The sequence below is a fragment of the Oncorhynchus kisutch genome, linkage group LG19, assembly GCF_002021735.2.
Source record: "Oncorhynchus kisutch isolate 150728-3 linkage group LG19, Okis_V2, whole genome shotgun sequence".
Taxonomy (NCBI): domain Eukaryota; kingdom Metazoa; phylum Chordata; class Actinopteri; order Salmoniformes; family Salmonidae; genus Oncorhynchus; species Oncorhynchus kisutch.
Window position 1 is genome coordinate 47,761,264 of NC_034192.2, and position 26,725 is coordinate 47,787,988.

The window sequence follows — 26,725 nt, forward strand, 5'->3', positions numbered from 1 at the left end:
AGAGTTTCCGTCCTCTCTCTCTCTCTCTCTCTCTCTCTCTCTCTCTCTCTCTCTCTGTCGTAGTTAGAATGGATAGTTCAGAGTGACATTCATTCATTTCGTTATAGATGTTTCGGCGGTTGTCATTCTTCGCGTTCAATGATACCGAATTCCTAGCTGCAGACTAGTAATTAATATCAAAGACTTGTTCTTATTCTGTCGGTATTGACAGTCTAAGAGTTTAACCACGTGGGATGGTAAAAAGATTCAGCAATCGTCTCAAACCTTGGCCCTCTTGTTATCGAGGTATGCTGGTCTGCAACCTTTGTCCTCTCGTGATTGAGAGAAACATGGTCTGTTGAGAAATTCTCAAGGTGGGGTTTTATTCGGAATTGCAGAAAAGGGCCTGTCCCAGGATGCCCATGCTCATGGGCGGTCCTCTGATTTAGTTAAAAGGGAATTGTAGTTTCTTTCATTAAAAAGTCCAAAATCACATTACACAATTTTACAAACAGTATCATCCTCACTCATTCATCTCATACAACAATTAAATGTAAACCTCATATCTGAGGCTATTATATAAACAGCGTTATGGTAATGTGGCCGTACCGTCTCCCATGAGCCCCACGAAATTGCACCAAACGGACCAGTTCGTAGCTGGATCTTTTATACCTTCTCCGGAACATAAATTGTTGTTCGGACCTCAAGTTCTGTGAGGTGGAAGAAATTCCTTTCTTCTCTATGAAAATTCACTCTGTCTCTATACTGTGGCCATGAGGAGATCATCTCCTCCAGGAATTTACGACCTCTCTGACCACAGCAGCCTAATTGTAGGAGACAGAGAGAGGGGGATGGTACTCGCTGTACCCAAAGCGGGCAACGTCATGACAATGTATACACACAGAGATGATCCCCTTCCAGTGATCCATGGTAATATTGTAATTAAAGCATGTATACACGCAGAGATGAACCCCTTCCAGTGATCCATGGTTAATATGGCAATTAAAGCATGTGTACTCACAGAGATGGATCCCTGGAGACTCATCAACAGAAGATAGAGAAATCAATTTGAGGAAAGTGTTGCTAGATTTCTGGCCATTGTGGAATGATTGTGTGTGCTGCCAACTTGCCATGTTCGGCAGATTTCTGCATGCCATCATCAGTTAACCTCAGAGCCCCATTCACTGTCCAATCTCTCACCAAGCATTATGTATTAAATATTTTTCGGTTACTGTACCAACAACTGAATTTTGATCTGCCCGGAGTACCCCTGAAGTACCCTCTCATGTGCATTTTACCAGGAAGCCTATGGTCTCATGAGTCTTCTAGGACCCGTGGTTGGGAAGTACTGTTCTAGAGCAGGTCATTCTATTAACAGACAATCTCATCACCAGAGGAACACATTTTATTCTCTCAGTGTCCCTTCATCTAGGACCACTGAAACAGGCTTCAGCTTGGACCAGTGAAACAGGCTCTATCTAGGACCACTGAATCAGGCTTCATCTAGGACCAGTGAAACAGGCTTCATCTAGGACCACCGAATCAGGCTCTATCTAGAACCATAGAATCAGGCTTTATCTAGGACCACTGAAACAGGCATGATCTAGGACCATTGAATCAGGCTTTATCTAATACCTTTTTTGCACTGTTGGTTAGAGCCTGTAAGTAAGCATTTCACTAACAGGTCTACCTGTTGTAATCGGCGCACGTGACAAATCAACTTTGATTTGATTTGATCTAAGACCACTGAATCAGGCTTCATCTCGGACCACTGAATCAGGATGTCAACCATTTTAATAGAAAATGGAGATACACACCACGCACTGTGTGAATACCAGTTATGAACAGAGGACATTTTGACATCCAATTATGTTTGGTTCTTACTCATGGAAAGAACACAGATTAATATGTACTATATGTCTCTGCTTGATCTGACCTGATTCTATATCTGATTGCACCTTACAACATACCCACTCAAACTATTCAGGGCTTGTAAATGTGATGTTGACCTCTCCTTCACGGTGTTATATAGTGGTCTTGCCAGAGGAGAAAGTGTGTCTGTACGTTTGTGTGAGTGTGTCTGTCTGTTTGCATGGGTGTGTGACATGATTGTCAGTGACGGCTTTTCTCATTTTTATGATTGACTCTAGCTGGAGACATCACCGCGAGATGACAGAGGGAGCGAGGAGAGTGCTGATCAAGTCAGTGTAAGTGGAAAAGAGATGTGATCCTCTCCAACCCTCTCTCCCCCTCTCCCTTTCCCTCTGTTTCCATACTCTCTCCTTATCTCTCTTTTTTTCTCCCTGTCTCTCTAGTTTTCTATTTTCTCTGTGAATCTCTTTGTTTCTTCCTCTCTGTTTCTCTGTTCCTCACTCTCTCTGTTTCTCTGTTACCCACTCTGTTTTTCTCTTCCACTTTGTTTCTCTGTTCTTCTCTCTGTTTCTCTCTTCCTCTCTCTGTTTCTCTCTTCCTCTCTCTGTTTCTCTCTTCCTCTCTCTGTTTCTCTCTTCCTCTCTCTGTTTCTCTCTTCCTCCATCTGTTTCTCTCTCCTCTTCCAGTGACATGACAGATCATTACATACCAATCCAGTGCAGGAGGACTTTATTTGTTGCAGGATTAATCAACCCGACACAACTGGGTTACACACACACACACACACACACACACACACACACACACACACACACACACACACACACACACACACACACACACACACACACACACACACACACACACACACGCACACACGCGCACACACACGCACACACACACACACACACACACACACCTGGCATTGTTGTCCATTAGTTTTCTTCAATTAGGGGAGGGGTGGCAGCGTTAGGGGAAAATAGAAAAACATATTTAAAATAATATATATTTATAACTCTCGGTAAATAGCCCACCCAATTGTACCTACCTCATCCCCATACTGTTTATATTTATTTACTTTTCTGCTCTTTTGCACACCAATATCTCTACCTGTACATGACCATCTGATCATTTATCACTCCAGTGTTAATCTGCAAAATTGTAATTATTCGCCTACCTCCTCATGCCTTTTGCACACAATGTATATAGACTCTTTTTTTCTACTGTGTTATTGACTTGTTAATTGTTTACTCCATGTGTAACTCTGTGTTGTCTGTTCACACTGCTATGCTTTATCTTGGCCAGGTCGCAGTTGTAAATGAGAACCTGTTTTCAACTAGCCTACCTGGTTAAGTTAAATAAAGGTGAAAAATAAATATAAAAATAATAATAAAACAACAACAACAAAAAATTGGGGGTTGGAAATTATGCAGATAATTACATTGATGGAAGCCACAATCTCTCTGCAATATTAAATCTGATAAATCTAAATTATTTGTATTTTTTTTTTTTACACATTCCCGACCCTCCCTCCTCCAGCCTGTCAGAAGCCCACAGTAAACAACAGATTCATCATTAGCATCGCTAACACTGCCAGCTTTCTCTCTCTCTCTCTCTCTTTCCTCCCTCCATTTGGCTCCCTCTGTATTTTCTCTTTCCTCTTTGCCTTCATTGTCTCTCCTCCTCTCTTCTCCCACTGCCTGTATGATGTTTCTAGGGCTGTGTGTGTGTGTGTGTGTGTGTGTGTGTGTGTGTGTGTGTGTGTGTGTGTGTGTGTGTGTGTGTGTGTGTGTGTGTGTGTGTGTGTGTGTGTGTGTGTGTGTGTGTGTGTGTGTGTGTAGTGTGTTCATCAACCAGTCTAACAGTGTTTTCTCCTCTTGTCCTGTAGGAGGCGACAGCATTAGAAGTGGTTTCCTGCAGTCAGGAGAAGGAGAGTCTGCCCCCAGAGAAGATTCCCTCTAGTCCGGTTTACTCTGAGAGAGAGGCCTTGCTAGTTGGTAAGATCATCTAAAATTACAATAACCTTACTTCAACATTATAACAATGTTGTGCTAACCTAACTATAGAGGAGTAGATCACCCCAGTCCAGTCCACTCTGAGAGAGAGGCCCAGCTAGTGGGTACATTCGCCTAACATAACTATAACGTTACTAGGCTTATAACATTAGTATAACATTACTATAACATCACTATACCATTACTACAACATCACTATACCATTACTACAACATCACTATAAAATTACTATAATATTGCTACAACATCACTATAACGTTATATAAACCTAACATTAGTATAGAGGAGAAAAGTCCCCCAGCCCTGTCCACTCTGAGAGAGTGGCCTTGCTAATTAGTATCTGGGTCTATACTCCGTAGAACATTACTAGAGAAAGCGAAGCTACCTAAAAAGGTGATCCCTGCTTGGTGCCCATGTTCTCCTCCTCCTCCCATCTAATTATTCTCTGGGCGGGTTCACACATTTTAATTTGCTGGTTGACTGAGGCCTTCAGCACCTCTAATGTTTCTAATCACCACAGCCTTCTGGCTGCCTAGTGCCTACCAACGAGGAGATACAAAGATTGTGCTCACTCCTTGTCTCTCTCTCGCTCTGTTTATCTGTCTTTCTTGTTGGGTTTTACAGTATTTTCTTGGGGCAAGTGGTTCTTGATTTCTTTGGCTTCATGAAAGCAGGAAGCTACAGAGATATGAGGAAGAGGAGTTAAGGGGTAGCCTTTTAGCAATGATACCAAACGGCAATGTGTGTGTCTCTGCACACATGTATACCAGGTAGTTTGCTGTACTACCTAATATCTTGCCAGGACTGGATATCTTCATTTGACATTTAAATCATTAAGCAGAAGCTCTTATCCAAAGCGACTTACTGGAGCAATTAGGGTTAAGTGCCTTGCTCAATCTCACTTCAACAAATGTTTCACCAAATCAGCTCGATGATTTAAACCAGCCACTTTTCGGATACTGGCCCAACACTTTTAACCGCTAGGCTACCTTCAGGGTTGGGGAGTAACAGATGTAATCTGTTACATGTAAGGGATTATAAAAAAACGGTAACTGTAATATTGTAATCAGATTACAGATACTTTTGAAAAACTAGATGACTACTTCTCGGAATACTTTTAAATTCAGAAAGGAGGCTTGCGGAAAAAAAAAATCTTTGACACTTCCCTGTTTTCTCAATGACATTCAAATCAGCATTGAAAAATGCGCAAGTTTAAGTTTGTTCCACCTGAGCGAGTCTGACCAGAAGTCAGAGACCAATATGATGACACACCAAATGAGTTTGATGGATGACGGGAAAAGAGCAGGAATAGGCTTTTGTCGTCTATAGTCCAAGCAATGTCTTCCAAAGGTACGACTGCTGTCGGCATCCAAAGATTATCCAGCTTGAATATACGCTTGGATAACAGCAGTGTAGTCTACAGCGGTACGGATATCAATTATTATTGATATCTTCATTGAGGTGAATCACACTGCTGCTCTCTCATTTAGCTATTAGCGTCTTACGGATTGTGGCTGTTGTGAATTGCTGTTCACAAATCTAAATGTCTATTTGAACCCAATAATTTTTGAATTCAAGATGTTTAAGCTGCCTATCAATCATTGTTTTTGAAACCAGTGTACAGCCAGTGAAAAATGAGCTCTTGCAACAACTGCACAGTGCGGATTCCATCCCTCAGTCCATCGCTTCCATCCCTCAGTCGGGGAGGCTGTTTTGTTATGGTTTCATCTGTGGATTGTCCCTTTAAACAGCTGCATATTATCAAGATATCAGTGTCACCAACAAAAAGCTAAACAATAGGCCTATAGCAAATGCAGCATATGGCATTCATTTTTCACATGTAAATAGCAATTTTCAGCCATTCCATTAGCGCAGCATTTATTTTTCAACTCGAATCAGTGAGCCCAATCAGTACTCCATGACAACAAAATCATAAACCACAGAGTAGGGCTGGCTTATAAGTAATTTGTTTTGAGGTTATGCTCAGGTAAAACAATTTGTCTAATCTATACTTCAATATTTCCAAGTCCTATTCTTGAAGATCAAGGGGTATAACATTTATTGGAATGAATGGCATTCTGATAGACTTTGGTTTTCAATGTAAAGATATAATTTCATCATACTATTATATGTAGTAGAAAGGGATGGGTTACAAGAAGACTAAATAACCGACCCATGAAGTAAAATTTAACATCCATATATGGTCAGCTATGTAAACTTTAACATTGATTTATCTTGCAATAGATGTGGTTCAATTGGTAACATACATTTTTGTCTTCTTCTAATGCCTCTTAAGTGGAAAGTAATCTAGAAGTAAATTAATATTATCAGATTACTGAGTTTGGGTAATGCAAAAGTTATGTTACTGATAAATATTTTGGACAGGTAACTAGTAACTGTAACAGATTACATTTACTGAGTTTGGGTAATGCAAAAGATATGTTACTGATAAATATTTTGGACAGGTACAGTGCCTTGCGAAAGTATTCGGCCCCCTTGAACTTTGCCACCTTTTGCCACATTTCAGGCTTCAAACATAAAGATATAAAACTGTATTTTTTTGTGAAGAATCAACAACAAGTGGGACACAATCATGAAGTGGACCGACATTTATTGGATATTTCAAACCTTTTTAACAAATAAAAAATTGAAAAATTGGGCGTGCAAAATATTCAGCCCCTTTACTTTCAGTGCAGCAAACTCTCTCCAGAAGTTCAGTGAGGATCTCTGAATGAACCAATGTTGACCTAAATGACTAATGATGATAAATACAATCCACCTGTGTGTAATCAAGTCTCCGTATAAATGCACCTGCACTGTGATAGTCTCAGAGGTCCGTTAAAAGCGCAGAGAGCATCATGAAGAACAAGGAACACACCAGGCAGGTCCGAGATACTGTTGGCTCCTAAGTTGGCTCCTAAGTGAATTCATGAAGAAAGAAAGGTCTGCATCTTTAACTGCTTTATCCCCCTCTAGAGCAGGTAGAGTTAGCTATATGTTTGCTGTAGGTTAGCTATAGGTTAGTTGTAGGTTAGCTGTAGGCAGTGTACATTTTAGCATGTACATTTTGGTGGGGGGAAAAAAGTGGGATGCATGCCAGAAAAGCCACAACACTAAACAATACATTAATTGCATGGTAACGGTGACAAACGGTGCCCACAAACTGTTAGGGCCTACATAAAGCTGTCCTAACAGCAGTCCCAACATATTACCACTGCTACACCTGGATATCAGCAGCGAAACAGTTCATTCAGCCTCATTTACTGCCTTTTATAAAAAACATACAGTTGAAGTCAGAAGTTTACATGCACTTAGGTTGGAGTCATTAAAACTAGTTTTTCAACCACTCCACAAATTTCTTGTTAACAAACTATAGTTTTGGCAATTCGGTTAGGACATCTACTTTGTGCATGACACAAGTCATTCTTCCAACAATTGTTTACAGACAGATTATTTCACTTATAATTCATCGTATGCCAATTCCAAGAAGTTTACATACACTAATTAACTGTGCCTTTAAACAGTTTGGAAATTCCAGAATATGATGTCATGGCTTTAGAAGCTTCTTATAGGCTGATTTCCATGATTTGAGTGAGGTAGAGGTGTGCCTATAGATGTATTTCAAGGCCTACCTTCAAACGCAGTGCCTCTTTGCTTGACATCATGGGAAAATCAAGAGAAATCAGCCAAGACCTCAGACCTCAATAAATTGGAGACCTCCACAAGTCTGGTTCATCCTTGAGAACATTTTCCAAACACCTGAAAGTACCACGTTCATCTGTACAAACAATAGTACCCAAGTATAAACACCATGGGGCCACACAGCCGTCATACCACTCAGGAAGGAGACGCGTTCTGTCTCCTAGAGATGAACGTACCTTGGTGCGAAAAGTGCAAATCTGGAGGAAACTGGTACAAAAGTATCTATATCCACAGTTAAACGAGTCCTATATCAACATAACTTGAAATGCCACTCAGCAAGGAAGAAGCCACTGCTCCAAAACCGCCATAAAAAAAGCCAGACTGCGGTTTGCAACTGCACATGAGGACAAAGATCGTACTTTTTGGAGAAATATCCTCTGGTCTGATGAAACAAAAATAGAACTGTTTGGCCATAATGACCATCATTATGTTTGGAGGAAAAAGGGCGAGGCTTGCAAGCCGAAGAACACCATCCCAACCATGAAACATGGGGGTGACAGCCTCATGTTGTGGGGGTGCTTTGCTGCAGGTCAGGAAGTTAAAGCTTGCTCGCAAATGGGTCTTCCAAATGGACAATGACCCCAAGCATACTTCCAAAGTTGTGGCAAAATGGCTTAAGGACAACAAAGTCAAGGTATTGGAGTGGCCATCACAAAGCCTTGACCTCACTCCTATAGAACATTTGTGGGCAGAACTGAAAAAGTGTGTGCGAGCAAGAAGGCCTATAAACCTGACTCAGTTACACCAGCTCTGTCAGGAGGAATGGGCCAAAATTCACCCAACTTATTGTGACCCAAGTTAAACTATTTAAAGGCAATGCTACCAAATACTAATTGAGTGTATGTAAACATCTGACCCACTGGGAATGTGATGAAATAAATAATAGCTGAAACAAGTGATTCTCTCTACTATTATTCTGGCATTTCACATTCTTACAATAAAGTGGTGATCCTAACTGACCTAAAACAGGGAATATTTACTCAGATTAAATGTCAGGAATTGTGAAAAACTGAGTTCAATGTATTTGGCTAAGGTGTATGTAAATTTCCAACTTCAACTGTAGCTGATATGGCTGACCTGCTGAAACAAATGTGGTTTCTAATGACAATTGAGATGTACAAACTATGGCATAAGGGGACGACAAGCGCCTAAGAGGCAAATCCGTAAATTCGAATAAGACATTAATGAGCGAGCTAGGACGGACGTAGTCAACAGTAACTATTTGTTAAGCACTTTTGAATTGTACAGCAGTAGAATTCAGAAAATGGGCCATTCTTACAGTTTTCTCCCTGTACACCAAGTGAGAACTGTAGAATAAATAAAGGGGGCATATAAACAGACAATGAAACCTCTTACAATATTATATGATTACGTTTCTCTAAAACAGGTTAAAGACTACATGTGCACCACCAAGTCAGAACAGTAGGTGAAATTAAGAGGGGTAAATAGACCAAATTATTAGGGTGAGGCACATGCGCTACTAACATCTTACCAGACAACATACACTTAGTTGTACATATTTACATACATATCTCTCTGGCATATTAGATAATTTATGCAGCAGCATACAATACATCTTTGGACTCACCTTGTTGTGCTGTGCTCACTTGAACAGGAAGGTGGTGCGGCGCTCCTGCGTGGGCAAATTTTGTCATCAAAGTCTGGCATTCTCTGGATTTATGGTGCTTTCAAAACAACTGTGAAATCGGGGAAAAAAAACAGGTCGAATCATGCTGACGTCATTGATCTTCAGGTCGTAGCTCTAGAAAAGAGGCCAGATTTACAATTCCGAGTTGGATGAATGTTCAAAACGTATTTTTCCAGTCGGAGCTTGTTTATTCCTGACTTCCCAGATGTCTTGAACTCACTGAAGTCAAGTTTTCGCAGTTCCGAGTTAACAGCTGATTTGAGCACAGCACAAATTATGCTTCATTGACCGCATGACCAATGTTGAATGTTTATCATTTTAATCTTGGAAAATAGCCCCTTAATCCCAGATTTGGGACCACAAAGCCACTGTCACTGATTCCTTCCAAAACACTCATTGTTGATTTTGCGATTTCCAACTTGTTGTGTAATGTTTACGTCCAATGGCCGATGAGCACCGATTCGTTTTATCTATAATTTCTCTTCATTATTTATCTTCACATGAAAAGGATTAAAAAGGATTTGACCTGTACATATAACGTGATTTGACGTCATTGTATCTGTGGCCAATGACCTTGAGCCTTCTTAGATTGGCACTTCTAATGTAACTCTATGGCAGAACCCAAAGGGCGAGAATGTTTTGAGGTGACGTATTGTCCCCATGAGAGAACACAAGCAACGCTCTGTGTTTTCTGCTGGCTTGCCCCACCATCACAGAAAGCACTGAGCTAGGCTGAAACACCTGCATTTTGGAGCTGTCTTACTTAAGAAAACAAAAAAGAGACCATGTTTGTATGCGGCTTTATTAACTCAAATATAAGATGGTGCTGGAATAGAAGGCTGACGTTTTACGTGTTCCTAACCAATTGTGTTTTTTTGTTTGTTTGTTTGTTGTTTGTAACCTATTTTTTAAACTTTTTGCACATAATGTTGCTGTTATGACCGAAAATAACTTCTGGACATCAGAACTGGGATTACTCACCACGAACAGGCAGAATCCTTTTTTTCCTTTAATGAGTCTGACAAGCCCGACGTGAATGACATACTGCTTTCCCGGGAGCAGGTCCAGATCCCCCTCATTTGTGTGAAGAGAAGGCACAGAAAAAGGGTCCAGAGGGCGGGCTGCCTTCTGAGAATTCATAGACGATCGAATAAACCCCCACTGCCTTTCATTCTGATAGCAAACGTGCAATCTTTGGAAAATAAAATCAATGACCTACACCGAAGCTTAAACTACCAACGGGACATTCAAAACTATAATATCTTATGCTTCACGGAGTCGTGGCCGAGCGACGACATTATCAACATACAGCTGGCTGGTTATACTCTGTATCGGCAGGATAGAACAGCGGCGTCTGGTAAGACAAGGGGCGGCAGACAATGTATTTTTGGAAATAACAGCTGGTGCGCCATATTTAAGGAAGTCTCAAGGTTTTGCTCGCCTAAGGTAGAGTATCTCATGATAAGCTGTAGACCACACTATCTATCTAGAGGGTTTTCATCTGTATGTTTTGTAGCTGTCTACAAACCACCACAGACTGATGCTGGCAAACAGGAAAACACTCACCCAGAGGCGGCACTCCTAGTGGCCGGGGACTTTAATGTAGGGAAACTTAAATCCGTCTTACCAAATCTCTAAGCATGTTGTATGTGCAACCAGAGGGAAAAAACCCCGGATCACCTTTACTCCACACACAGAGATGCATACAAAGCTCTCCATTTGGCAAATCTGACTATAATTCTATCCTCCTGATTCCTGCATACAAGCTCAAATTAAATCAGGAAGCATCAGTGACTTGATCAATAAAAAAGTACTTGAGATGAAGCAGATGCAAAGCTACAGGACTCTTTTGCTGGCACAGACTGGAATATGTTCCGGGATTTCTCCAATGGCATTAAGGAGTACACCACATCCGTCATTGGCTTCATCAATAAGTGCATCAATGACGTCGTCCCCACAGTGACCATACGTACATACCCCAACCAGAAGCCATGGATTACAGGCAGCATCCCACTGAGCTAAAGGCTAGAGCTTCTGATTTCAAGGAGCAGGACTCGGAAGCTTATAAGAAATCCTGCTATGCCCTCCGACGAATCATCAAACAGGCAATGCGTCAATACAGGACTAAGATTGAATCGTCCTACACCGGTTCTGACGCTTGTCAGATGTGGCAGGGCTTGCAAACCAATACAGACTACAAAGGCAAGCACAGCCAAGTGACACAATCCTACCAGACGAGCTAAACTACTTATATGCTCACTTCGAGGCAAGCAACACATGCATGAGAGCAGCAGTTGTTCCGGAAGATTCCGCTATCCTCAGCCGATGAGAGTAAGACCTTTTAACAGGTCAATATTCACAAGGCCACAGGGCCAGACAGATTACCAGGATGTGTACTGTGAGCATGCGCTGACCAACTGGCAAGTGTCTTCACTGACATTTTCAACCTCTCCCTGTCTGTAATACCAACAATGTTTTAAGCAGACCACCATAGTCCCTGTGCCCAGGAACACTAAGGTAACCTGCCTAAATGACTACTGACCCGTAGCACTCACGTCTGTAGCCATGAAGTGCTTTGAAAGGCTGGTCATGGCTCACATCAACACCATTATCCCAAAAACCCTAGACCCACTCCAATTTCCCTCAACGTGATCAAGACAAAGGAGATGATTGCGGACTAGAGGAAAAAGAGGACTGAGCACGCCCCCATTAACATCGACGGGGCTGCAGTGGAGCTTGTTGAGAGCTTCAGGTTCCTTGGTGTCCACATCACCAACAATCTAACATGGTCCAAGTACACCAAGACAGTCGTGAGGGAGGCATGATAAAACATATTCCCCCTCAGAAGACTGAAAATTTGGCATGGGTCCTCAGATCCTCAAAATGTACTACAGCTGCACCATCGAAAGCATCCTGGTTACATCACTGCCTCGTATGGCAACTGCTCGGCCTCCAACCGCAAGGCACTACAGAGAGTAATGCATATGGCCCAGTACATCACTGGGGCCAAGCTTCCTGCCATTCAGGACCTCTATAGCAGATGATGTCAGAGGAAGGCCCTAAGAATTGTCAGGCTACAATCACCCAGTCATAGACTGTTCTCTCTGCTACCGCACGGCAAGCGGTACCGGAGTGCTAAGTCTAGGTCCAAGAGGCTTCTAAACAGCTTCTACCCCCAAGCCATAAGACTCCTGAACATCTAATAAAATGGCTACCCAGACTATTTGCATTGCTCCCCACACTCATCTCTTTTACATTGCTGCTACTCTCTGTTGTTATCATCTATGCATAGTCACTTTAGTAACTCTACCTACATGTACATATTACCTCAATTACATCGACTAACCGGTGCCCCCGCACATTGACTCTGTACAGGTACCCCCCTGTATATAGTCTGCTATTGTAATTTTACTTCTGCTCTTTAATTACTTGTTACTTTTGTTTCTTATTCTTATTCATATTTTGAGTAAGCATTTCACTGTAAGGTTTAGACCTGTTGTATTTGGTGCATGTGACTATGACTTTTTTTTTTTACATTGTTTGCAAACTGATGTGTGACACATAAATTAATTCATGCCAAAATAACATGCAAAACAGGCAAGCCCAAAGTTGTATTTTATCATTTTTTTGCAAAAAATGTGTGGCTAAAAATTGACGGGTTGCCACTGGCTGAAGGTTAGCTGCAGGTTAGCAATAGGTTAGCTGTAGGTTAACTGTAGCGAAATGTCGGCTATTCTCGGATGCTATTTACGTGAAATCAAAGAAAATGAATTGGCCATAAAAAAGAGACGCCCTTTGCTGTGCAATTCATAGCTGATTGTTTAGCTGAAGATGTCCTGTAACACTGTGCCAAGTGACAATTTTCTCTGTTGTGGTATTTTCTTATTGATTTAACATATTTGGCTTGTGGTTAAGCTGCTGGACACAAACATGAACAGTTATCTAACCTCAGAGGCTTGCATCAGTGTAGAGGTTTCTTTGTTTTACTAATGACACTTTTGCTTCTCTTTCAACAGGAGTATAGCCTACTTGGCGGCCTCCATTTGCTATTTAAGTGCATAGATGTTATGTATTTTTTTCCCATGCCCCTGTTCCGAGACAGGGGCTTGATAATGGTTAATTCAAAATCAAAACTAATTTCATACATATATTATTTAGTACATGAAAGACAACATTAAATTAAGAATAGTCTGATGGGTGAAAATATTAGCCTACCACTTGTGAATGATATAAACTCAGCAAAAAAATAAATGTCCCTTTTTCAGGACCCTGTCTTTCAAAGATAATTCGTAAAAATACCAATAACTTCACAGATCTTCATTGTAAAGGGTTTAAACACGGTTACCCATGCTTGTTCAATGAACCATAAACAATTAATGAACATGCACCTGTGAAATGATCGTTAAGACACTAACAGTTTACAGACGGTAGGCAATTAAGGTCACAGTTATAAAAACTTAGGACACTAAAGAGGGCTTTCTACTGACTCTGAAGAACACCCAAAGAAAGATGCCCAGGGTCCCTGCTCATCTGTGTGAACATGCCGTAGGCATGCTGCAAGGAGGCATGAGGACTCCAGATGTGGCCAGGGCAAGAATTGCAATGTTCGTACTGTGAGACACCTAAGACAGCGCTACAGGGAGACAGGTCGAACAGCTGATCGTCCTCACAGTGGCAGACTACGTGTAACAACACCTGTACAGGATTGGTACATTCGAACATCACACCTGCGGGACAGGTACAGGATGGCAACAACAACTGCCCGAGTTACTGTACATCAGGATTGCACAATCCCTCCATCAGTGCTCAGACTGTCCGCAATAGGCTGAGAGAGGCTGGACTGAGGGCTTGTAGGTCTGTTGTAAGGCAGGTACTCACCAGACATCACCGACAACAACGTCGCCTATGGGCACAAACCTACCGTTGCTGGACCAGACAGGACTGGCAAAAAGTGCTCTTCACTGACAAGTCACGGTTTTGTCTCACCAGGGGTGATGGTCGGATTCACGTTCATAGTCGAAGGAATGAGCGTTACACCGAGGCCTGTACTCTGGAGCGGGTTCGATTTGGCGGTGGAGGGTCCGTCATGGTGTGTGAGCGGTGTGTCACAGCATCATTGGACTGAGCTTGTTGTCATTGCAGGCAAACTCAATGCTGTGCGTTACAGGGAAGACCTCCTCCCTCATGTGTTACCCTTCCTGCAGGATCATCCTTACATGAACCTCCAGCATGACAATGCCACTAGCCATACTGTTCATTCTGTGCGTGATTTCCTGCAAGAGAGGAATGTCAGTGTTCTGCCATGGCCAGCTAAGAGCCCGGATCTCAATCCCATTGAGCACATCTGGGACCTGTTGGATTGGAGGGTGAGGGCAGGGGCCATTCCCCGCAGAATTGTCTGGGAACTTGCAGGTGCCTTGGTGGAAGAGTGGGGTAACATCTCACAGCAAGGACTCAAGAACTGGCAAATGGTGCAGAGCTGGTGCTGTCCATGAGGAGGAGATGCACTGCAGTACTTAATGCAACTGGTGGCCACACCAGATACTGACTGTTACTTTTGATTTTGACCCCCCCTCCCCCTTTGTTCAGGAGCACATTATTCCATTTCTGTTAGTCACATGTCTGTGGAACTTTTGCTTAAGTTTGCTGAAAATAAACGCAGTTGACAGTGAGAGTATGTTTCTTTTTTTGCTGAGTTTATTGTCACATATGAATGATGCCCAGCTGGTTAAGGCAAGAAACAGCGCATTCCGTATTTTTTAGTCCAACACCTCATGTAGCCTAGCCCATAGGCCTATATGTTTTGATAAGGTTTGTATCACACCTAAAGTGGCCAAATAACTTCTTAAAATGAATCACATTAATCCGCTTTACAACTAGTCTAGATCCTAATTTGCATACATAGGCGGCACGTGAGTTTCGAGTTTGTAAAAAAATAAAAAAATATTATTTTCACCATAAAAATGCACCTTTATAATAAAGCATTATATGCATAATCGCATTTGTGGTCACTTTTGAGAGCAGTGTTTTCCTGCTAATTGATAACATTTTAGAACATTCGTGCTTATAGCCTACTGATACTGTATGTGCTCATTCCCATGCTCATAATGTGAAGAAATAGCTAAATGTTCTGATCTGTTTTTTTTTCACCTTTATTTAACCAGGTAGGCTAGTTGAGAACAAGTTCTCATTTGCAACTGCGACCTGGCCAAGATAAAGCATACCAGTGTGAGCAGACAACAAAGAGTTACACATGGAGTAAACAATTAACAAGTCAATAACACAGTAGAAAACAAAGGGGGAGTCTATATACAATGTGTGCAGAAGGCATGAGGAGGTAGGCAAATAAATACAATTTTGCAGATTAACACTGGAGTGATGAATGATCAGATGGTCATGTACAGGTAGAGATATTGGTGTGCAAAAGAGCAGAAAAGTAAATAAATAAAAACAGTATGGGGATGAGGTAGGTGAAGAAGGGTGGGCTATTTACCAATAGACTATGTACAGCTGCAGCGATCGGTTAGCTGCTCAGATAGCTGATGTTTGAAGTTGGTGAGGGAGATAAAAGTCTCCAACTTCAGCGATTTTTGCAATTCGTTCCAGTCACAGGCAGCAGAGTACTGGAACGAAAGGCGGCCAAATGAGGTGTTGGCTTTAGGGATGATCAGTGAGATACACCTGCTGGAGCGTGTGCTACGGATGGGTGTTGCCATCGTGACCAGTGAGCTGAGATAAGGCGGAGCTTTACCTAGCATGGACTTGTAGATGACCTGGAGCCAGTGGGTCTGGCGACGAATATGTAGCGAGGGCCAGCCGACTAGAGCATACAAGTCGCAGTGGTGGGTGGTATAAGGTGCTTTAGTGACAAAACGGATGGCACTGTGATAAACTGCATCCAGTTTGCTGAGTAGAGTGTTGGAAGCCATTTTGTAGATGACATCGCCGAAGTCGAGGATCGGTAGGATAGTCAGTTTTACTAGGGTAAGCTTGGCGGCGTGAGTGAAGGAGGCTTTGTTGCGGAATAGAAAGCCGACTCTTGATTTGATTTTCGATTGGAGATGTTTGATATGAGTCTGGAAGGAGAGTTTGCAGTCTAGCCAGACACCTAGGTACTTATAGACGTCCACATATTCTAGGTCGGAACCATCCAGGGTGGTGATGCTAGTCGGGCATGCGGGTGCAGGCAGCGACCGGTTGAAAAGCATGCATTTGGTTTTACTAGCGTTTAAGAGCAGTTGGAGGCCACGGAAGGAGTGTTGTATGGCATTGAAGCTTGTTTGGAGGTTAGATAGCACAGTGTCCAAAGACGGGCCGAAAGTATATAGAATGGTGTCGTCTGCGTAGAGGTGGATCAGGGAATCGCCCGCAGCAAGAGCAACATCATTGATATACACAGAGAAAAGAGTCGGCCCGAGAATTGAACCCTGTGGCACCCCCATAGAGACTGCCAGAGGACCAGACAGCATGCCCTCCGATTTGACGCACTGAACTCTGTCTGCAAAGTAATTGGTGAACCAGGCAAGGCAGTCATCCGAAAAACCGAGGCTCCTGAGTCTGCCGATAAGAATATGGTGATTGACAGAGTCGAAAGCCTTGGCAAGGTCGATAAAGACGGCTGCACAGTACTGTCTTTTATCGATGGCGGTTATGATATCGTTGAGTACCTTGAGTGTGGCTGAGGTGCACCCATGACCGGCTCGGAAACCAGATTGCACAGCGGAGAAGGTACGGTGGGATTCGAGATGGTCAGTGACCTGTTTGTTGACTTGGCTTTCGAAGACCTTAGATAGGCAGGGCAGGATGGATATAGGTCTGTAACAGTTTGGGTCCAGGGTGTCTCCCCCTTTGAAGAGGGGGATGACTGCGGCAGCTTTCCAATCCTTGGGGATCTCAGACGATATGAAAGAGAGGTTGAACAGGCTGGTAATAGGGGTTGCGACAATGGTGGCAGATAGTTTCAGAAATAGAGGGTCCAGATTGTCAAGCCCAGCTGATTTGTACGGGTCCAGGTTTTGCAGCTCTTTCAGAACATCTGCTATCTGGATTTGGTTAAAGGAGAACCTGGAGAGGCTTGGGCGAGGAGCTGCGGGGGGGGGCGGAGCTGTTGGCCGAGGTTGAAGTAGCCAGGCGGAAGGCATGGCCAGCCGTTGAGAAATGCTTATTGAAGTTTTCGATAATCATGGATTTATCAGTGGTGACCGTGTTACCTAGCCTCAGTGCAGTGGGCAGCTGGGAGGAGGTGCTCTTGTTCTCCATGGACTTCACGGTGTCCCAGAACTTTTTGGAGTTGGAGCTACAGGATGCAAACTTCTGCCTGAAGAAGCTGGCCTTAGCTTTCCTGACTGACTGCGTGTATTGGTTCCGGACTTCCCTGAACAGTTGCATATCACGGGGACTATTCGATGCTATTGCAGTCCGCCACAGGATGTTTTTGTGCTGGTCGAGGGCAGTCAGGTCTGGGGTGAACCAAGGGCTGTATCTGTTCTTAGTTCTGCATTTTTTGAACGGAGCATGCTTATCTAAAATGGTGAGGAAGTTGCTTTTAAAGAATGACCAGGCATCCTCAACTGACGGGATGAGGTCAATGTCCTTCCAGGATACCCGGGCCAGGTCGATTAGAAAGGCCTGCTCACAGAAGTGTTTTAGGGAGCGTTTGACAGTGATGAGGGGTGGTCGTTTGACTGCGGCTCCGTAGCGGATACAGGCAATGAGGCAGTGATCGCTGAGATCCTGGTTGAAGACAGCGGAGGTGTATTTGGAGGGCCAGTTGGTCAGGATGACGTCTATGAGGGTGCCCTTGTTTACAGAGTTAGGGTTGTACCTGGTGGGTTCCTTGATGATTTGTGTGAGATTGAGGGCATCTAGCTTAGATTGTAGGACTGGCGGGGTGTTAAGCATATCCCAGTTTAGGTCACCTAACAGAACAAACTCTGAAGTTAGATTTGGGGCGATCAATTCACAAATGGTGTCCAGGGCACAGCTGGGAGCTGAGGGGGGTCGGTAGCAGGCGGCAACCGTGAGAGACTTATTTCTGGAGAGAGTAATTTTCAAAATTAGTAGTTCGAACTGTTTGGGTATGGACCTGGAAAGTATGACATTACTTTGCAGGCTATCTCTGCAGTAAACTGCAACTCCTCCCCCTTTGGCAGTTCTATCTTGACGGAAGATGTTATAGTTGGGTATGGAAATCTCTGAATTTTTGGTGGCCTTCCTGAGCCAGGATTCAGACACAGCAAGGACATCCGGGTTAGCAGAGTGTGCTAAAGCAGTGAGTAAAACAAACTTAGGGAGGAGGCTTCTGATGTTGACATGCATGAAACCAAGGCTTTTTCGATCACAGAAGTCAACAAATGAGGGTGCCTGGGGACATGCAGGGCCTGGGTTTACCTCCACATCACCCGCGGAACAGAGAAGGAGTAGTATGAGGGTGCGGCTAAAGGCTATCAAAACTGGTCGCCTAGAGCGTTGGGGACAGAGAATAAGAGGAGCAGGTTTCTGGGCATGGTAGAATATATTCAGGGCATAATGCGCAGACAGGGGTATGGTGGGGTGCGGGTACAGCGGAGGTAAGCCCAGGCACTGGGTGATGATGAGAGAGGTTGTATCTCTGGACATGCTGGTAGTAATGGGTGAGGTCACCGCATGTGTGGGAGGTGGGACAAAGGAGTTATCAGGGGCATGAAGAGTGGAACTAGGGGCTCCATTGTGAACTAAAACAATGATAACTAACCTGAACAACAGTATACAAGGCATATTGACATTTGAGAGAAACATACAGCGAGGCATGCAGTAATCACAGGTGTTGAATTGGGAAAGCTAGCTAAAACAGTAGGTGAGACAACAGCTAATCAGCTAGCACAACAACAGCAGGTAAAATGGCGTAGACTAGGCAACGGGGCCAACAGATAAAACAAACAAGCAGAATGGAGTACCGTGATTAATGGACAGTCCAGCGTGCATCAGCTATGTAGCCAAGAGATCAGTGTCCAGGGGGCAGCGGTGGATGGGGCAGGGAAGCTGGACTGGCGAGTGTTATCCAGGTTTAAAAAAACTAACAATGACTAAATAGCTTGTAGCTAGTTAGCTGGTTAGCTTCTGGAGGTTCTTGAGTGTGTTCTAAAAATCAAAAAATTATAGCGATTCCGTATCACATTGGGTGAGGCAGGTTTCCGGAAGGTATAAACAAATTAAAAGTCAAAAGAGAGAAAGTAAATATGGGTCCGGTGAGCGTTTGGGACGCGGCGATTCAGGCAGTTAGCAGGCCTGTGCTAACAAGCTAACAGTTTGTAGGCCCGGGCTAGACAAGGTAGAAGTTAGCGGACCGGAGCTGGACAAGCTAGCAGTTAGCAGGCCGAATTAGCAAGCAGGGAGATAGTGAGGGCTAGAGAGTTAGCCTTTGGGGGACGTCGCGATGGGGTGAGTCTGTTTATTCCTCTTCATGCGATGACATCGATAGACCGGTCGTGGGCCCGGGTATTGTAGCTCAGGAGTATGCTACGGTGGTAGCACAGGTGCTACGGCCGGGCTAGCTTCAAGCTAAGTGGGTGGAAACGCTAGCCAGGAGTAATCCGGGGTTGCGGTTTAGCTAGATAGCTAGTTGCTGAAAAATCCAGCTGAAAGATGTTCCGTTTGCGGTGGGAATCCGGGGATGAATCCAGGGATGAAAAATAAATAGGTCCGTTATGCTCTGGTTAGAGTCGCGTTGTACGAACAGGCGAGAGCTTTCCGAACTACAGGTTAGCTGATGACCGGTTAGCTGAAGACCGCTAGCATACCCGCTGGTTAGCTGGCTAGCTTCAGTTGAGGGGTCCCGAAGTAAATATAAATACTTTAGGAATTTAGGAAAAATAGCTACATTGGGTGAGTCGGGTTGCAGGAGAGTATTTGGAAGCTTAGGGTTTAGCAAAATGTTTTCAAAGAGATATGTGGAGAAAATATGTAAAAATATGTAAAAAACGAAAAAGAAACGATAAATACAGGGACACGACAGGACAGGACGACTTACTGCTACGCCATCTTGGAACGAAGTGCCCCAATGCATCAGCCTCATTGTTTAAAAAAAAATGTTTTGATGTAAGTGGTTGTATTAATTTGGGATCTATCTCATCCCACAACTGTTGTAAAGTATGTTTTGGAATATTTATTTATTGTTATAAGTTGATCAATAGAATAGGTCAACTTTTGTACTAGATTGACATAGGCTAGTGATTTTGCTGTTCGTTAGGCCTACTCAGCTTGTTGGCTGACAAAATTAGGCTAAATCTTCTACACTATATATGCAAATGTATGTGGACACCCCTTCAAATGAGTGGAACCGGCATTTTAGCCACACTCATTACTGACAGGTGTATAAAATCGAGCACACCGCCATGCAATCGCCATATAGCCAAACATTGGCAGTAGAATGGCCTTACTGAAGAGCTCAGTGACTTTCAACGTGGCACCGTCATAGGATGCCACCTTTCCAACAAATCAGTTCATCAAATTTCTGCCCTGCTAGAGCTGCCCCGGTCAAGTGTATGTAACAGTAATGCTGTTATTGTGAATTGGAAACAGCTAAGAGCAACAATGACTCTGCCGCAAAGTGTTAGGCCACACAAGCTCACAGAACGGGAGTCGCCGAGTGCTGAAGCACGTAAAAATCATCTGTCCTCGGTTGCAACACTCACTACCAAGTTCCAAACTGCCTCTGGAAGCAACGTCAGCACAACTGTTGGTCGGGAGCTCCATGAAATGGGTTTCCGTGGCTGAGTAGCAGCACACATGCCTAAGATTACCATGCATAATGCCAAGCGTCGGAATTGGACAGATTCACCGCAATTGGACTCTGGAACAGTGAAACGCATTCTCTGGAGTGATGAATCACACTTCACCATCTGACAGTCAGACGGAAGAATCTGGGTTTGGTGGATGCCAGGACACTACTTGCCCCAATGCATAGTGCCAACCGTAAAGTTTGGTGTAGGAGTAATAATGGTCTGGGACTGTTTTTCATGGTTCGGGCTAGGCCAGTGAAGGGAAATCTGAATGCTATAGCATACGTACAATGACATTCTAGACCATTCAGTGTTTCCAACTTTGTGGCAACAGTTTGGGGAAGGCCCTTTCCTCTATCAGCATGACAATGCCCACGTGCACAAAGCTAAGTCCATACAGAAATGCAGCCTTGACCTCAACCCCATCGAACACTTTTGGGATGAATTAGAATGCTGACTGCGAGCCAGACCTAATCGCCCAACATCAGTGCCTGACCTCAGTAATGCTCTTGTGGCTGAATGGAAGCAAGTCCCCGCAGGAATGATGCAACATCTAGTGGAAAGCCTTCCCAGAAGAGTGGAGGCTGTTATAGCAGCAAAGGGGGGACCAACTCCATATTAATGCCATGATTTTGGAATGAGATGTTTGCCGAGCATACTTTTGGTCACATAGCATAACATCTTCAATATGTAGCCCACAGCCATATGGCATAACCATATCATGGCCTAACATAAGGACAACTCAGAGCATGCTATTCTGTTCTTCTGAAATAGACTACATTTTCTTCATGTTTCTTTAGACTTGTGTATAATAAATTATGGATTTATTGTGACGGTGTAGGCTATATTTATTCTACTTTTTAAAATGTAGATGTTCCAAAGGTCTGCATCAATGGCTTCTAGGCGAAGCATCACTAAATACAGTGCATTCGGAAAGTATTCAAATCCCTTGACCTCCACATTTTATCACTACAGCGTTATTACTTTACAGTTGTTTCCTCATCAATCTACACACAATACCTCATAATGCCAAAGCAAAAGCAGGTCTTTAGAAATGTTTGCTAATATATATATTTTTTTAAATAAACAAAAATGTTACATTTATATACACTACCGTTCAATGCTGATGTTGAGCCTCAATATGCACCTCGAAATTCGATAAGAGGGACAGTTGCACCCCCCCCCATGTGTCTGTCTTCTTAGCTGAGATGGGAATTATAATTATTCATTATTATTATAATATAATTATTATATTCATCCCAAGTGTAAGGGCTGTGTGTTGGTGGCAGGGAAGTCAGGTGCAGGAGAACGAACTTGGTGTAAACGGAGTTGTTTATTAAATGCTGACAAAACTCCAAATCAACCAAAATGTACAAAATATCAAAGTGGGTACAAAACCCGTCGCACACCAACACTAAATAGCACATCACATACAATCAAAACAATCTGCAACAACAACATGAGCAGAAACAGAGGGTTAAATAGACAACATGTAATTGATGGGATTGGAACCATGTGTGAAGAAAGACATGACACAAACAATGGAAAATGAAACATTGATCAGTGATGACTAGAAGGTCGGTGACGTCGACCGCCGAACACCGCCCGAACAAGGAGAGGGACCGACTTCGGCGGAAGTCATGACACCAAGGGCACAATGGCCAATTTGGCAGCAAAAGGAATGGATTTTTTTAGGGGGCATTATGGCCACACAAGGGGGATGCCACTGAGAAATTCAAGGTCTGGTGAGAATATTATCAGTGCTTGTCAAATTGTGAATGAGATACTGATGAAGTGTGTGCAACCTGCACAAGAAACAAATCAGAGCTCATGCCTTTCATACGACTTTTATCAAATCCTCTTTAGTCGCATCATTTAGCCTTAAAATGTATAAATATCTAAACATATAGCTCAGTGTTCGTATCACAACTAAAGTTGTATATATAACCTGTTTCTTTGTTCTCCACTCAACACAGAATATCCACATGTGTACACATCCTTGGAAATCACTTGGAGAAAATATCCTTTCTATTTTATTCAGCTATGTTCAACCTTCATGCTATAAAATAATACAAAATAATGCCAAAGCAAAAGCAGGTTTTTAGAAATGTTTGCTAATATATATATTTTTTAAATAAACAAAAATGTTACATTTATCTACACTACCGTTCAATGCTGATGTTGAGACTGGTGTTTTGCAGGTACTATTTAATGAAGCGGCCAGTTGAGGATTTGTGAAGCGTCACTGTAGGGATGGTGCCAGGTTTCCTCCAGATGCTTGGCATTCAGGCCAAAGAGTTCAGTCTTGGTTTCATTGGACCAGACAATCTAGTTTCCCATGGTCTGAGAGTCCTTTAGCTGCCTTTTGGCAAAACTCTAAGAGGGCTGCCATGTGCCTTTTACTGAGGAGTGTCTTCCAACTGGCCACTCTACCATAAAGGCCTAGTGGAGTGCTGCAGAGATGGTTGCATAGATGGTTGTCCTCCTGGAAGGTTCTCCCATCTCCACAGAGGAATGCTGGAGCTCTGTCAGAGTGACCATTGGGTTCTTGGTCACCTCCCTGACCAAGGCCCTTCTCCCCCGATTGCTCAGTTCACTTTGTCATTATGGGGTATTGTGTGTAGATTGATGAGGAACATTTTTTATTAAATAATTTTAGTATAAGGCTGTAACGTAACAACATGTAGAGAATGTGAAGGGGTCTGAATACATTCCGAATGCACTGTATGTCACGGGTAAGCATATCCGAGCATACGTGCCCTATCCGAGCATAGAAGATGACGCGCTAGGTTAGCTGTAGGTCAGTTGTATGTTAGCTATATGTTAATAGAATACAGTTTGATGTCTATTGGATGGCATATTCTCGCTGGCTTTCATTTTGGACAGATGGGTAAATCAACACTCAGACTGAATTGAGGTGTTTGTACATATGATTGTAGGGTTGTAGTTTTTGAGAATTAAACTACATGTTAATATGGTATTCCAGTTTGATTGACAGCTGTATTGATGTCTCTGTTTGTTCTTCCTCAGGGATCATCTCTACATTCCTCCATGTCCACCCATTTGGAGCCAGCATCGAATACATCTTCTCTTACCTACAGCAGCTGGACACCAAGGTACTGCTGGCACACACACACTGACACACACATACACATACACATTCACACACACACACACACACACACACACACACACACACACACACACACACACACACACACACACACACACACACACACACACACACACACACTGCCACACATGAAGCTGCCAGTGATCAACCGTTTTCAGCTACAATAAGGATTTACAACATTAACAATGTCTACACTGTATTTCTCATCAATTTGATGTTATGTTAATTGACAAAAAAAATGGCTTTTCTTTAAAAAACAAGGACATTTCTAAGTGATGCCAACATTTTGAACGGTAGTGTATATCTAGCTGTTAGATAACATGTTTTGATGGAATGGCTTGTCCTTGTAAAAATCCAGAGTGCATTGAGAGAATGTTGGGAAAAGATATTGATTCCTTTCTAAACATAGCAATGTGAATACAAAGAGGACTCGGACCACCAATAGCTGAAGTAAACTCGCAAAATTAGGTTTTTTGGTTTTAGGTACACAAAAAAGTTTGTTCTATCAGTTATACAATAAATATTATTGGGATTATTGGGTAGTCAGGCTGACCCCTAGTGTTCGCTTGAAGTTATTTAGGGATGATGAGGTTGTGGCAATGTGAAGATAAGAATTCCAGAGTATGGTACCTTTGTATCTGAAAGAGAATTGACTATGTGAGGTGCGGCAATGGGGAGGGTGAAGGTTATTGCAGTGTCTTGTGTTAAATAGATGGATTTCAGAATTAACCTGGAAGAATCCATTGAAGGGTTTAGATAAACTGTCTAAGTATGAGTATTTGTAGATGAAAATGCATAATTGGCATACACGAATGTCGTAAATAAACAAGAAATTGAGTTTCTTTAAACAAAGGTGTAGATGGAGCCAGGTAATGACAAGTGGTGGCTAAGTCTTGCTGTATGATGAGTTATTTGTGTTGGTAGGAGTCCTATGTCCTGTCCCAGACAATATTATAGTTAATGAGATATGGATACATTAAGCTATAGTAAAGAGTTAGGAAGCAAGCCTGATGAACCAAACCACTAATATTTATGACAAATTGAATATGATCTTTCCAGGATTACTTTTCATCAACTAGAACTCGGGGGAATCTAGTGGATGTGACTTGTTCCATTTCATTACCACCAATTTTTTTTTTTTACAATATTTCTTATTCTTACTAGTGAATACAATAAAGTTAGATTTTTTTCACATTTAAAGATAATTTGTTTATCTGACACCATTCCAAAGATGTGGCCATACCTGAGTTGGCTTCATTAATTAGTGAACCAACATTCTTGTGCAATAAAATCAAATTGGTGTGATCAGCAAAGAGAAGGGGAAGTACGGTAGAAGACACAGCAGCAAGGTCATTTATATAAATTAGGAATAACAAAGGTCCAATTATAGAACCCTGTGGCACACTGCAGGATGACTTGACCCTGGTAAATGCACAGCCGTTTGCATAAACACATTGTTCTCTATCATAAACATAATTATATAATAAATAATATATATAATCATGGAAACCTTAATAATACAATTTAGAGAGTAATATTTCATGATCAACCGTGTCAAATGCTTTGGATAAATCTAAAAAGATTCCAAGAGCGTATTCATTGTTGTCAAGGGCTGTAAAGCTTTTATCCACAAGTTGCAGATGAGACATATCTGTGGAGTAGGTTTTACGAAAACCTTATTGGTGCTCATATAGAATACAGTGTTGATTTAAATGTTTCAACATTTTCTTATCCACCATTTTTCTAGGATTTTTGTCACAAACGCCTGGAGTGGTGGGTGCAGTGTCAAATGCAGAGAGCAGAGGATACTGGGGAAACCGACTTTATTAGGATTCCCAAAACCAACGCCCAAAACAACGGGCGAAAAATCAACAGAAAATAGTCCAACCCAACACAGGGCACAAATGGACAGGAACACAACACGCACAACCTGACTAACAGAAAAACAATCCCGCACTAAAATAGGCGGCCTAACAGGCTTAAATAGACATGAATCAAGAAACGAAATAAGAGACCGGTGCAACCAATAAGACCAAACAAACAGAAAAGGATAAGGGGATCGGCTAGTAGACCGGCGACGCCGAGCGCCGCACGAACAGGAAGAGGAGCCAACTTCGGTGGGAGTCGTGACAATTTTAGAAAAACATGGTGGTGCAGATATTGGACGATAATTTGTTAAAGATCCCAGATTTATAGAGGGGTATAACTTCGGTAATTTTCAAATCTTCAGTAACAATACCAGTTTGCATAGATTTGGTGAAGATATACGTTAGAGGCTCAGTAATCGAGGAAGACACTGATTTCACCAAAGAGGCACCAATATCATCATGACCTGCTGCTGATATCTTTAAATGACCAATTACCTCCATCACCTCCATTACATCAGGAGGATCAAACTGAAGCATCTTAAAGCGCTATAAAAGACACCTGTCCACAACCTCAAACAGTCACACTCCAAACTCCACTATGGCCAAGACCAAAGAGCTGTCAAAGGACACCAGAAACAAAATTGTAGACCTGCACCAGGCTGGGAAGACTGAATCTGCAATAGGTAAGCAGCTTGGTTTGAAGAAATCAACTGTGGGAGCAATTATTAGGAAATGGAAGACATACAAGA

General features: G+C 42.6%; 1 protein-coding gene across 1 annotated transcript in view; it reads left to right on the forward strand.

Moving 5' to 3' along the window:
- LOC109910176 (ecto-NOX disulfide-thiol exchanger 2-like) overlaps positions 1-26,725 on the forward strand; it is a 92,004-nt gene that overhangs the window by 53,805 nt on the left and 11,474 nt on the right. The window contains exons 8-10 of the mRNA XM_020509312.2: positions 2,130-2,186; positions 3,740-3,848; positions 24,006-24,091. Coding sequence (XP_020364901.2) covers positions 2,130-2,186; positions 3,740-3,848; positions 24,006-24,091 — 252 coding nt within the window. The remainder of the gene's footprint in view (positions 1-2,129; positions 2,187-3,739; positions 3,849-24,005; positions 24,092-26,725) is intronic.